The sequence below is a fragment of the Petromyzon marinus genome, chromosome 10 (genome assembly GCF_048934315.1).
Source record: "Petromyzon marinus isolate PM22_M1 ecotype Great Lakes invasive population chromosome 10, UKy_Petmar_22M1.pri1.0, whole genome shotgun sequence".
NCBI lineage: Eukaryota > Metazoa > Chordata > Hyperoartia > Petromyzontiformes > Petromyzontidae > Petromyzon > Petromyzon marinus.
Window position 1 is genome coordinate 14,200,290 of NC_133676.1, and position 12,726 is coordinate 14,213,015.

General features: G+C 39.3%; 1 protein-coding gene across 10 annotated transcripts in view; it reads right to left on the minus strand.

Annotated features, from left to right (window-relative positions):
- Positions 1-12,726, minus strand: part of LRP1 (LDL receptor related protein 1) — a 313,912-nt gene that overhangs the window by 127,479 nt on the left and 173,707 nt on the right. For all 10 annotated transcript variants that reach the window (XM_032951130.2, XM_032951128.2, XM_032951126.2 and 7 more), the window contains 2 exons: positions 7,469-7,609; positions 5,095-5,220 (listed from right to left, as the gene is read on the minus strand). In XM_032951130.2, the coding sequence (XP_032807021.1) occupies positions 5,095-5,220; positions 7,469-7,609 (267 nt within the window). The remainder of the gene's footprint in view (positions 1-5,094; positions 5,221-7,468; positions 7,610-12,726) is intronic.

Here is a 12,726-nt window from a genome sequence, read left to right on the forward strand (position 1 = left end):
TCCTTGCCTTTGTGTGCTACGCCGGCCTTCATCGGTGCTCACTAACAGCACTTGCCCCGAAAATATGTTGAGTCTATATTGGAGATCTGTGTCTTTGTACACAAGGCCACTGTATATATGCATGCAATGCATATTTATTATCTAAATTTGGATGGGAAAAGGTCAAAGGTTATCAGAAAACGCTGCTGAATTAGACTTTTTACAATGAAATAATTGAGTTATTTGTGACATCGTTTTTTTGCTATACACATTGAATGTGAATTGTCCTCAACATGACATCTAGTTTATATATCAGTTTAGGGCAAACGGCAGTTGTACGCTTGTGCGCAATGACAAAAACTACGAAACATAATTGTGTTTACAAATCACAACATATAACCTGTGCTGACCTCCACAATCAGGTTTACTAGCCTGCAATAAAAACTAACTGGAATGTGGTTTTCAAAATGTCATACTCCCTGTTTTCTAAGGTAAAAAAGAGGTCAATAGTTGGGATGAATGTGTTGATATGCAATTAGGATTGAAAAATAACACATTTTGAGTAGGATGTGAACCAACAATACGATTTCGATTAATATTTTTGATTTCTATACTGTACATATATATGCACACAATATAATACACAGATGTGTACACCCACATATTCCCAAGTCAAGCACATTTCTAGCACAGCAGATCTTTGTGCGGTGCAAAAGGAACAATCAATGCAAATTATGTTAGCAGAACAGCTGTTATTGTTTAATACAATTAGCATACTTTCCAGTCGATTTGATTTGTGTTGAAAAATGCTTATGGCCAACAGTAGAACAAATTGGAAAAAAAATAGAATGTTCTGCAGCAGCACAGGCATGATCCAATAATTCTATAAACAACATGAATGCAGGCACAAGAGCCAACACTTTCTCCCAGCCACAAACCTCGTATACAAAAGCAGCAATGCTTTCTGGCTGCCTGTCTGAGGAGCACTTTTACAAGGCTGTGGTCTGTGGAATTATTTATGTCAATAGCACCCACTGAAACTGAGGATTGCCAGAATTCAAGTATGTCCGAGGAAATCATAGACAAAATAATTACCGCTGCAAAATGTGTTCATTGGTCTCAATACAATATCATCACATCGAAAAGGTTGGAATTTGACAATGCGCAGTCCCTAAGACGATGGATATTGTGAAATGGGCTTTGAAAAACATGAGCCTTGAAGTCACCACTCAAGTATTTTTTTTTGCAGAAAATAAGAGGCATCTGCAGAATACAAACCACCATTGCAAGCAATAAAAAAACGTATAAATATTCCATAGGAAGGCATTGCCTACTTGTGCATATATCGCAGCTCTGGCCCCAAGTCATATGTTTTTGGTGTTAGCTTGCGGAATGCAAGTCTGTCTGCACAGCTGCGTAAATAAATACACAATAAAGGTGTCAGCTTTTAATGTTGGCAATTAAGCTGCAGGCATATGGCTAAGGATGAAATTCTCCTGGATTCCTGGTAGGCACACCCTACAGATTTTTTTTAATTAACTGTAGCCCACTTTAGTCCGAGATGCATGCTGCTAGCACTCCCTCTCTGAATGCCAGTCACTTGCATATCCCATGCTGGATACATGGATTTGCTTCCTATATACGAGCAGACACTTCTATTTTAACTTGGTTCTCATTAAAAACCAACTTGATTCATGAATAGTGGCCCAATCTCATTAAGTAAGGCTTCCGTTAAAAAAAGATATTTTTTGTGCAGCAAAGTATAGATTTATTCTGCCATTAGATTCTAATTAAAGGTAAAAATGTATCCAATTTGACAAGAGTTACACAAAATTAAAGGGAATACAAAGGAGTGAACAGGCTTAGTTGAAGTTAAAAAGAGTTTTTTAATGAGAATGAGTAAAACCAATACTTAGTATGGAATCATTTTACTGCCAGGGCTTACTACGATAAGGAGGATTAGTGGCTTTTGTGGCGACTGCGGCTGAAGCCACAAAAAACACAATAAAATGTATCATCAACTAGCAATGCAAAATTACATCAAAGTAGATTTAATATACCAAACAATATGTGGACAATACACATTTCATTCATATGTAATAATGAATTTCACAATTAAACATAAATTACCCACTTTGCTTAAAAGGTGGAGGGATGAGAGGATGTGATTGGTACATTATGGTATCTGAGCCAGAAAGGAGAGAAAACTATGTACTATCGTTTATAAGCAGAAGAACAAGAGATGTAATGGACTTTAAAACAGGCTTAGCCTACAAGATAGAGAGGAGTGTAAGTGGAGATATTGGAGTTGAAAGTGACTTGAAAGTGACGTGCTTCTTATAGAACTGAGGAAATTGAACACAGAAAATTATCACAGAACGGTGAAATGCAAGGCAAACTTTAACGTTGCCAAAGGACAAAGCGTATCACGGAACAAGAACAAGGTGGTTAACATCAAACATCTATTTAACGAGGCAAGGCAATTTAGCTCGGTTCAAATCCCAACAGAAGCAAAATTGGGCCACTTTTAATAAAATGACAACTAATTATTGTCATGAACAGTATGCTGAAAGTAGGTGGGAAAAAAGTGTAAACAAAAAAATCGGCGGAAATGTGATCTGGAACAAAGCAAAACAAAGTTGTTAAAGAATATTAGAGGTGACAATGTAGGCAAATGTCAAATAAAGCCATAGGCGAAATTCGACTGCTATATTTGGGGAGCAGGGGTTCACTTTGTCCCTCACATGAGGACTCGTGGGTGCATACAAATTAATTAATTATTTTGTGATCTTAATTTTAAAAATCATCATCATTAGACCTCCTTTGCCAGTACCAAAACATACTAATAGGGTTTTTCCCCTTTTTTCTGGCAACAAAACTGAAACCTTTTTACAAGGATTAATGTCTGCATTAACCACAATACCTGCAGTCAAAATGCAAACAAAAACATACTTTGAAAATATATGCATTATAAAAAAAAACATACTCTGATAATATATGCATTATCATAGTATGTTTTTGTTTGCATTTTGACTGCAGGTATTGTGGTTAATGCAGACATGAATCCTTGTAAAAAGGTTTCAGCTTTGTTGCCAGAAAAAAGGGGAAAAACCCTATTAGTATATTGAAAACAAGTTCATAAATGCATCCAGTTTTGGCAGGGCATTGCCCCTCATTCCATACCTCCACCCCTTAAAACTCCACCCATGAATAAAACAAAAAATACACATAACTGTACAATCATTAGGAAATAGAGATTCCTCTACTTACGAAAGAATTGGGTTCCAGAGGTTAGTTTCCAGAAGTCAATTTGTTCGTAAGTCCAACTCTACTCCTGTCAAGTCCTAACATGTTGTATGGCATGTACACCAAACACGGGGAATGGCTTTAAAAGCTGTATAATCTCCTGTAGATGCCACTGGTTCATCATGCTCTGCATATGTAGATGCCACCACCGTCATCTATTACGCGGCGGTTGAACTTACGACTCTCGGTCCGAACAGGCAACTGGACGCACGGACAGGTTTGTTCGTATCTCTGAAAGTTCGTAAGTCAAATGTTCTTAAGTAGAAGAATCCCTATACCTATATAAGACCAAAGCCTCGTAATATTACGGTCAATCTATAATGTTCACCTATCTAACAATGGCTTCACTGAAACTGGTCACTTCTCAGAGAAAACATGCTGCACCCTGCACCATAAACATACTCTCGTTCAACGATCACAAAAAATTTACTTCCCCTTTTACCAATGAACCAATAAATAAAAGTGTATGGGTCAGGCCCAAAGCATAGACCTGGCAATGGGTGAGAATGTCTGAAAAAGAGCAACAATTTGTGAAATATTATTTTTAAATTAATTTTAGAGATCTGGAATACTTTTTGTATTAAGTGGAGACCTCGCCCTCATCTGTGTAAGAAAAGTGATTTCTTTCTCATATGAGCTTTGAGTCAGCGATGGAAATTAGCATTCCTATGGCGGAGATGAGTCTGTCCATTGGACAACCACTGCTGACTTCCCCACCAAACATACCATCGTCCGTGTAATATACCACAATTATATTGTCCGAGGTGAAAACAAGTATTCATCAGTTTACAAAAGGGTTGCATTCTTTAAAAAACACGCACAAGACAAAATTGAGTAAATCTGAAAGGCTTTTCCCATAAAAATGCATACTAAAAATGAGGTATGTGTTTCAGACGGGCATTCCAACGCTACTCCTAACCTAAAAATATACACCGATATCACTTCTCACAAATAATTATAACGTTTGAGGCAAACATGGATGAGACCTCACAAAACACGGCTTCATAATGAGATACTGGGGTTAAAGACATCCTAAGAGCTCAAATCATTGATGACACTTTCATATCGTCTAAACAAACTAAGCACGTGCATCCAGCTACGCTATATTGTATTTCTTGTAGGATTTTCTACACACTTATTAATTTTCCGACCCATATACTCTTCAACCATCCACTTTTTGAGCTTGGATACCAGCTTTCCATCTAGGATTTGAAGTACACTTGAGGCTAAAAAGCACCAGTGGACTGGAAATTGATCCCAGGACAACTGTTCTGTTAAACCTGCTTTGAAATTATGTCATCATTCATTAATTTCAAATGTGAATCCTCAAGAGACCTTCGGTACTGTGGCCGTGGTCTAGGAATTACTCGACAATACCGAAGTGAATTGGGGGGGGGGGGGTAAGGTCAGGGTTAAGGTTGCTGTCTCATAAAGAAAGACAATCTACGATGAGTGAGGATTGACTTGAAGGCCACTGTGCTACAAAGTAATGAAACACCAAGAGGCACTGTCATGTTGCAAGGTTGCAGTTTATTTTCTTTATGGAGTCTGGGTAAAAAACAATTATACAGGGACCTGCCATATCGTTTGATTTCCAAAAAAGACACCCTATGAGCCTTAGATTCACTCAAAAACCAAGATGTTGTCTCCAGGTCAACTTTAACAAGAGGATGGCAAATGCCCAAGGATAAACAAAGCTGGCAAGGCCATTTTTCTGCCCTTGTTTGGGCACTTGTGGACAACTCCCTTACAGGTTAGTATCTCTCTCCAGAGTGCAGTCTATGTACACATGGTAGGCGTGTGACTCACCGGCACAAGTAGTGTTGGATTCATCCTCGCTGTTCCCACAGTCGTTGTCGCCATCGCAGAGCCACCGCAGTGGGATGCAGCGGTTGTTTTGACACTTGAAGCGGTCAGAAGGACAAGTGTGTTGGTCTGCATGGACACACACACAGAAGCATTAAAGCACACACAGACACCTCGATCAGCCTTACAGAAATCTGCAGCAAGTGCTGATATGAGCAGCCATCAAGGTGGGAATTATACACATGGCAGATGGTGTGGTGAGCACCACACCCCAAGCAGTACCCCCCCACCGCCCTGTGATGTAATTAACGCACCACATCAGGTACTCACATGAGACTGAATTGACGAAGGAAGCCTAGGGATAGGTTCATTCAACACATGCCACCGTTGTTACCTATGGGCAGGAATCAATCTTAGGTAGCTTGGTGAGCTTAGTTCATTATTTAAATAGCAAATGCGGACATTGCATTTTTATTTATTTATATTCTTGATTCTTTCGGTAAAGTCACGTTGAAGGGAAACAATAAAATAATAATATATAGAAAACAATAAAATTCTCACGACGTTTCGGCTGTAACGCAAACAGTCATCATCAGGTGTGAAAAACCAACGGCAATATTTCTTTCAAATGTTTCTTGCCGTTGGTTTTTCACACCTGATGATAACTGTTTGCGTTACAGTCGAAACGTCGTGAGAATTTTATTGTTTTATATATATTATTATTTTATTGTTTCCCTTCAACGTGACTTTACCGAAAGAACCAAGAATATGAATCACTGCAGTCACGAAAGCTTTAAATCAAAATTTGTATTTATTGTTACCGCCAGTCTAGTATATGTGTACTTTGAAGAAACAAAGGGCTATAAAATACCTATGCAAATCAATGAGACCCACTTAGAAATGCAAAATACCTATATACACAGGTCATCAACATGTATTGTTATCACCCTATTATAATAGGACAACTTCCATAGTGTTGTAATATAGCATTGATGCATGTGCACACATTTTCATGTGTGCAACAGGCAGTGAATATTCGGAGAGAAACCACGATGCAGTACCCTTAAGAATATAATCATTATAATCACCACCTCAAGTTGGCAAAAGTACATCAGAGATGACCTTAAAGTTTGGATGAAACAACCGAGTAAGTCAATTGTTAATTCAACGCATGCATCACCGAGCAAACCTCTTGAACTAATTGCTTTCCTGGAAATCCAAAAAGATTATCTAAATATTTCTGAGGCTTAAGAATGTATTTTGAGTTGTCGAGAAAACGATGACTTTCGAAATAAAGAAATACATGTTTTGGCAAACTAAATGACCTTCAATATAAAATCTGAAACTTGCAGGGCTAAATTTGCATTTAATTTAACCTCAGAACCCAAAGGTTTTAGGTAATTTAAAGAACTGTATAACAGCATAAAATGGAGCTGACTTTAAATTATGCATTTTTTTATATATTAAAACTACGTAAGAATATGTAAGACCATATTTAATGTAATGTTTTAATAAGTTATTTGAAACACTGGTAGAGATCTTTCCATTACAACATTATCATAAACATAGAATAAACGTGTTACATGTTTCCTTCATGCAATAGCAATTTTGACAGTGTGTGGCCAATTATTATGTACATAATAATCACTCATTAAAATACGCCAACGCATTAATAATTTTAAAATTTGAACAAATCTGCACGACAATAAGGTTGTCTTTTAAAAGCTAGGTTTATAAATTGCACATCAATTAACACGAATAACAAACAACAGACCACCAGGGTAGGAGTGTATCTTTACCTGCCACACAGTGCCTATAACCCACACCTTCAAATGCAAACACATTCAATCATACATTTGTACACAGTACAAAATTCCGTGACCAATTTCCGTATGCGTTACTGCGGAACAATTCTGGGCAAAAGCTTATCATCAACGGAACTCAATTCTTTGCTGATGAGATTCACAAGCTCTAAAACCAGTCCAGAGCTGGCGTTCGTAAACAATGCTGCATGATATTGGGCTGGAAGACGAATAAGCTGATGGACAAATAATATTTGTATTAATATATGGAGACAGAATGGGAGTTCTGCTTGTACATGGAAACAGATAACAGTCTTGAACACTCATCTTCAAAACACTGCACACTTATGGAACACAGTTCGTAAAAAGGTTATTTGCATACCATATGTCAATATATATAAATACTTTGATTTTGTAAACTACAAAGTAGGCAATTAAATGTTTCATTTCAATGCACTTGGCTAAACCGTAATTAGAGCGCATCCAAATAACCGCATCGCCAGCCAACGCATTTAAAATATGTATTTTTTTTATAGCAATAAAGCAGCACGAACAGAGGAAATTCGTATACGTACGGCAAATCTCTGGCGCCTCGTCGCTATTGTCCAGGCAGTCATTGTCCCCGTCACACCGCCAGCGCTCCTGAATGCAACGGCCGTTCTTGCAGGCAAACTCGCCGGGGTGGCACTGGGGTGGAGGCGTGTAGTCTGGGTTCGCTGCACAAACGATAACAGTCATTGAACGCCTTCATTAAAAACAATTCGTTTAGAATGCGGTTTGGTGGCTGGTGGTGGGGGGGGGTGAGGAATAGTGGCACAGTGGTTAGCACACTGCGCTACAATCTCAGCGACATGACGTCGATTGCCGGTGACTGCGTGACATCAGCGGTGATTATCTGAACTGGATCTGGGCCTCACACCATGTGGACTCCGTCTTAAATGAGTACCCGGTGCGGTGTGTAAACATCAGCATTGGGGAGACAAAAGCCACATGGCGTGGATGCACCAGCACGACTCCCTCGTGCGCTGTGCCAGCCTTCACAGGTGGTCGCTAACAGCACTTGCCCCAACAGCCTGAAGGAGCCATATGGGGGGATCTTTGTTTCATTCTTCTTTTGTGTAGATAGGGGGTTAATGCTAGTGCACTTGTCAAATGTTCCTAAACTCTTCTGATCATATACTCCATTTGCAAGCTAACCTGCTACCCAAGGTTGAAAACAAACATACAAGACAATTTGGAGCGTACAACAATTTTGAATGCGTGCAAAGAATGTATTGCAGCTGTTGTGTAAGACATAAGCTTGAATGATGTTGACCTGTGATATAACTTCAAGGTAAAAATACAACATTATGAATCTCGACGAAACGTCGTAGTTTTTTAAATTTTTCTAAGTGAAATCTTGACTTAAAGCTTTTCGTGACTGCAGGAATTCATATCGACGTGACTTTACTGAAAGACCCAAAGAATAAAACATTGTGAATGTTCTTATTTCCGTAGGGAAATTGAGAAAATGGGACTTAAAAAACAAATACTGTCCTAAGGTATATACTTAGCTCTTTCGGTAAAGTCACGTTGAAGGGAAACAATAAAATAATAAAATATATATAAAACAATAAAAATTCTCACAACGTTTCGACCATAACACAAACGGTCGTCACACAACCTGATGACGACCGTTTGTGTTATGGTCGAAACGTCGTGAGAATTTTTATTGTTTTATATATATTTTATTATTTTATTGTTTCCCTTCAACGTGACTTTAACGAAAGAGCTAAGAATATGAATAACTGCAGTCACGAAAGCTTTAAATCAAAATCTGTCCTAAGGTGTCAGTTGCATAATTGGGACAAAATTGGTGAACAAATGCAACAAACACAACACCTACACTTCATTTACCGAGGCCAAGGGCTCATTGTGAAACTCTCCCCAAGGCATGGCAATCAACAGGCCAGGGGGTGAGCGCGGGATGGCTGCTCACGTAATAAATCACACAAGAAGCACAGCTCCGTGGAAATGTGCAAACAGATTCATAGCCAAGGTGTACGCTATATCGCAAGCAAAGACAACTTGAATAAGCGTCTTCGCAAAGGCATTGTGCGGCCCAAAAAAAAAATTCGAAGACTTGCCCGTTATTAAGAAGTTTAAATTTCAGGACTTTAATGTGGCCAAATTAAGGTCATTTTGATAACTCTGCGTGTAAAAAAAAATATATACAAATGCATTGATGTTCTTTGAGGGTTAATGACAGTTTTCGTGATTCATGTGTCTTTTAGTGGCAATTATAATTCATCTGTTAATACATATACCGTTTTCTCTTTTCTTGGACTTAAGATAACATATTATAAATACATATTACCCAAAGGCCAAGGGAGTTCTGTTCTACGTTTAGTTTTTCCACCCGAAGAAAATGAATGCAAAGTTAACATTGAAAAATGTATCCATTGTGGCGTACACACTATGCTGTTTGCTTAAAACATTAAAACGTCACTATTTAAGTGACGTGATTTGTTTCACAGTAAACGATCGTGTTGCCTCCACAGTGGTAAATTATAATGTACCTTGTTTTGTTTTTTTTATATGTGCACTGATCCAAACACGGAACACATTTTTTACATGTTTACTCCAATCTGAAAGAAAGTTCTCCAGGATAGATAACACACACCCAATTATTAATACAAAATAAAATATTAATATGTGCAACGTCCCATTGGCAAGATGTAGCAATGTGAGAACGGGGCTAGGGTTTAACCGAGATAGAACAAAATTCGTCTTCATGGAACGAACTGTCAAGTCAAACAAATATAGAATCAATGTCGACTGATACACTTGGAAAGGCTGTTAGTGCACGTGTTTCCATGATTGCATTTGTAATATAAATGCACGCATTAAGACACATAGGCCGTGTTGTTGATATATGTAGTCAGACATTTTCACTACGCTTTGCAACAGCTGATGCGGAAACAAGAGTTAGGGTAAACAATATGCATTCATTTCATAACTGTAATAGCAACCTATTTATTAAAATTAAAATAAGCATGGCCTGAAGTTAGCTGACAAATCATTTGCTCATTAAAAACATTTTACTTACTTTGGGCTGTGGATTTTAAAAAGTGCACAAAGCATTCTAATTCATGACAGTATTCATGACAGTTTCTATTTATATTCTTGGTTCTTTCGGTAAAGTCACGTAGAAGGGAAACAATATAATAATACAAATAAAAAATATATTATTTTTTACCGAAATAACCAAGAATATGAATCCCTGCAGTCACGAAAGCTTCAAATCCAAATTTAGTTTCTATTTATTGCATTTTTTAATGATATGCACGAAAGCTTCAAATCCAAATTTAGTTTCTATTTATTGAATTTTTTAATGATATGCAAAACCAAACTCGGGCTGAGCAACATCACAGCACACACAACCACTCAAACATATCAAATGCGTGTTTTGTAAAAAAGACATAACAAACAAGCATAATAATGACATGTAGTTAGCAAGCTAACCCAATGTGCACACGAGTGCCATTAGTACGTGTTTGTCTTCTCAGAGAAGTTTATTAATTGTAAGAGCAGGCATTTAATGTCATATTAACTAATTTCTGCCTCAATTGCTTCATGAACGTACTTCTATGTATATCGCCATGAGAAAAACCATTGATACGAGCACTAAATGTATTAAAAATGTCGAATACATCTGCATTTTACTTCCATGAAGTATAATTTCACTACTTTTATCAAGAATGTTCCATTTATTTACATGTTTAATTATTCATGTTTACATACAAGAATGTCATTCACAAGAAAAACACACTACCAAAACGAAGAAGCAAACATTACCCTGTACCGAGGAAGGGTCTATTTATTTATTTTACCATTTCAAAAATAAAATCTCCCCCATGCCCAGAAAAACAAAGACCTGGCTGGCTTCGTCTCGTTAGTAGCGATGTTCAAACACCACACAAGGTACTGATGTGAGGCTGAGTCAACCTTGGGGAGGTCCAGCACTGGTTCAAATAATTGTAACTGGTGTTGGTCGTGAGCTGGAATCAAACCCGGGTTACTGGGTCCGTATCGCAGCGCTCTAACATACACACTACCACTCCCCATGCCCAAAGGCAAAGATCCCCCGCATAGCCTTAATAGACTGTTGGGGCAAGTGCTGTTAGCGAGCACCTATGAAGGCTGGCACGGCACACGAGGAGGTCGGTGGCCAACATCACGCCCGGCCGCCTTTGTCTCCCCAGTGACGATGTTTACACACCGCACCAGGTACTCATTTGATGCTGAGTCGACCAAGGAGAGGCCCAGGACCGGTTCAGAGAATCGTCACTGGTGTTGGTCGTGAGCTGGAATCGAACCTAGGCTAACGCGTTCATAGCACAGCGTGTTAACCACTACACTACCGCTTCCCATGCCCACACAAAGATCCCCCGTATAGCCTTAACAGACTGTCGGAGCAAGTGCTGTTAGCGAGCACCTATGAAGGCCGGTAACGGTACACAAGGGGGTGGGTGGCCAGCACCACGCCCGACCGCCTTTGTCTCCCTAGTGGCAATGTTTACACACCGCACGAGGTACTCATTTGAGGCTGAGTCGACCTAGGGGATGCCCGGGACCGGTTCAGATAATCGTCACTGGTGTTGGCCGTGAGCGGGAATCGAACTCGGGTCGCCGGGTTCATAGCGCAGCGTGCTAACCGCTACACTATCGCTCCCCACACACACACGCACGTAAAACCAAGCACAATGGCTGCTGCTTCACACTCAACAGGCGATTGGCGATTTCCAGAAGAGAGTATACAGGGATCTTTATCACATTACACACAGTCTCATAAATGGTACTCTGGCCAGGGATTTTGTTTAGCGGCACCTGCAGTCCTTGAAAGTCAGCCAATACACTGTCCATCAGTTATCACAGGCTCAGGATAGCATTCTAATTAAGTACGTTCTGTTGATTTGAGATATCTAATGCAACTTAATTTTCTAATATACCACACTACAACATGATGATGCAGGATGCATGTGCCAGCAACTTTTGATATCACTTTTTATACAAATTAGTTTATACTTGTGTGTATATAGTTATATTCCAAGGATTTGCTTGTTGCTCAAAATCTAGTAAATTGATTCAATGTGTTCATCTGGAAACATTCTTAAAATGTAATTAGTATCAAGGCCCAATGGTATACAGTGCAGTCTCAAACTATTAGTCACCATCTCCCCGGTCTCCCCGAGAAGGGTCATTGCCTAAAATGTCACCATTTTATTTACATTTAAGGCACTTATTGATGATGAATAGGTTGGGTTTACATCGTTTGTGCTTGTGCACCATTGCCAATGCAGCAGCAGCAGCAGCATCACCATGTCATTTTCTTTTTCCTCCCTACGTTATTTGCAAATGTTTAGCATTTTCTGGTTGCTGCCCTCAACATTTCCACCCAAACGCTGGGTATTTTGACAGAATTCAAGGCATGTTGAGGCTTGGTGCCGTACTCACAGTAGCCTAGGCAGCAGCGGTGAAAGCTATGCACACAAATAAACTGAGTGCTCAGCATAGAGCATGTGTCCAAAGCAACCGCTGTCAAGAGGCTCGAAAAGAGAAGGCAAGCAATGCTCCCACGGTTTGCTACCCCTGGACACAGAATCACAGGGGTCTGTCAGGTCTCATGACAGTTGAAACAACGAGTGTCATGTATCAACAATGCGGATTTTGCCACGGCAATGTAATGACCAGCACACTGGACTTGTCAATCCAGAGGTCGCCGGTTCAATTTCGATATCCCAGCGTCAGTTGCAAAAAAAAGTTTATTAAATCCCCCCCCACCCCCACCCAC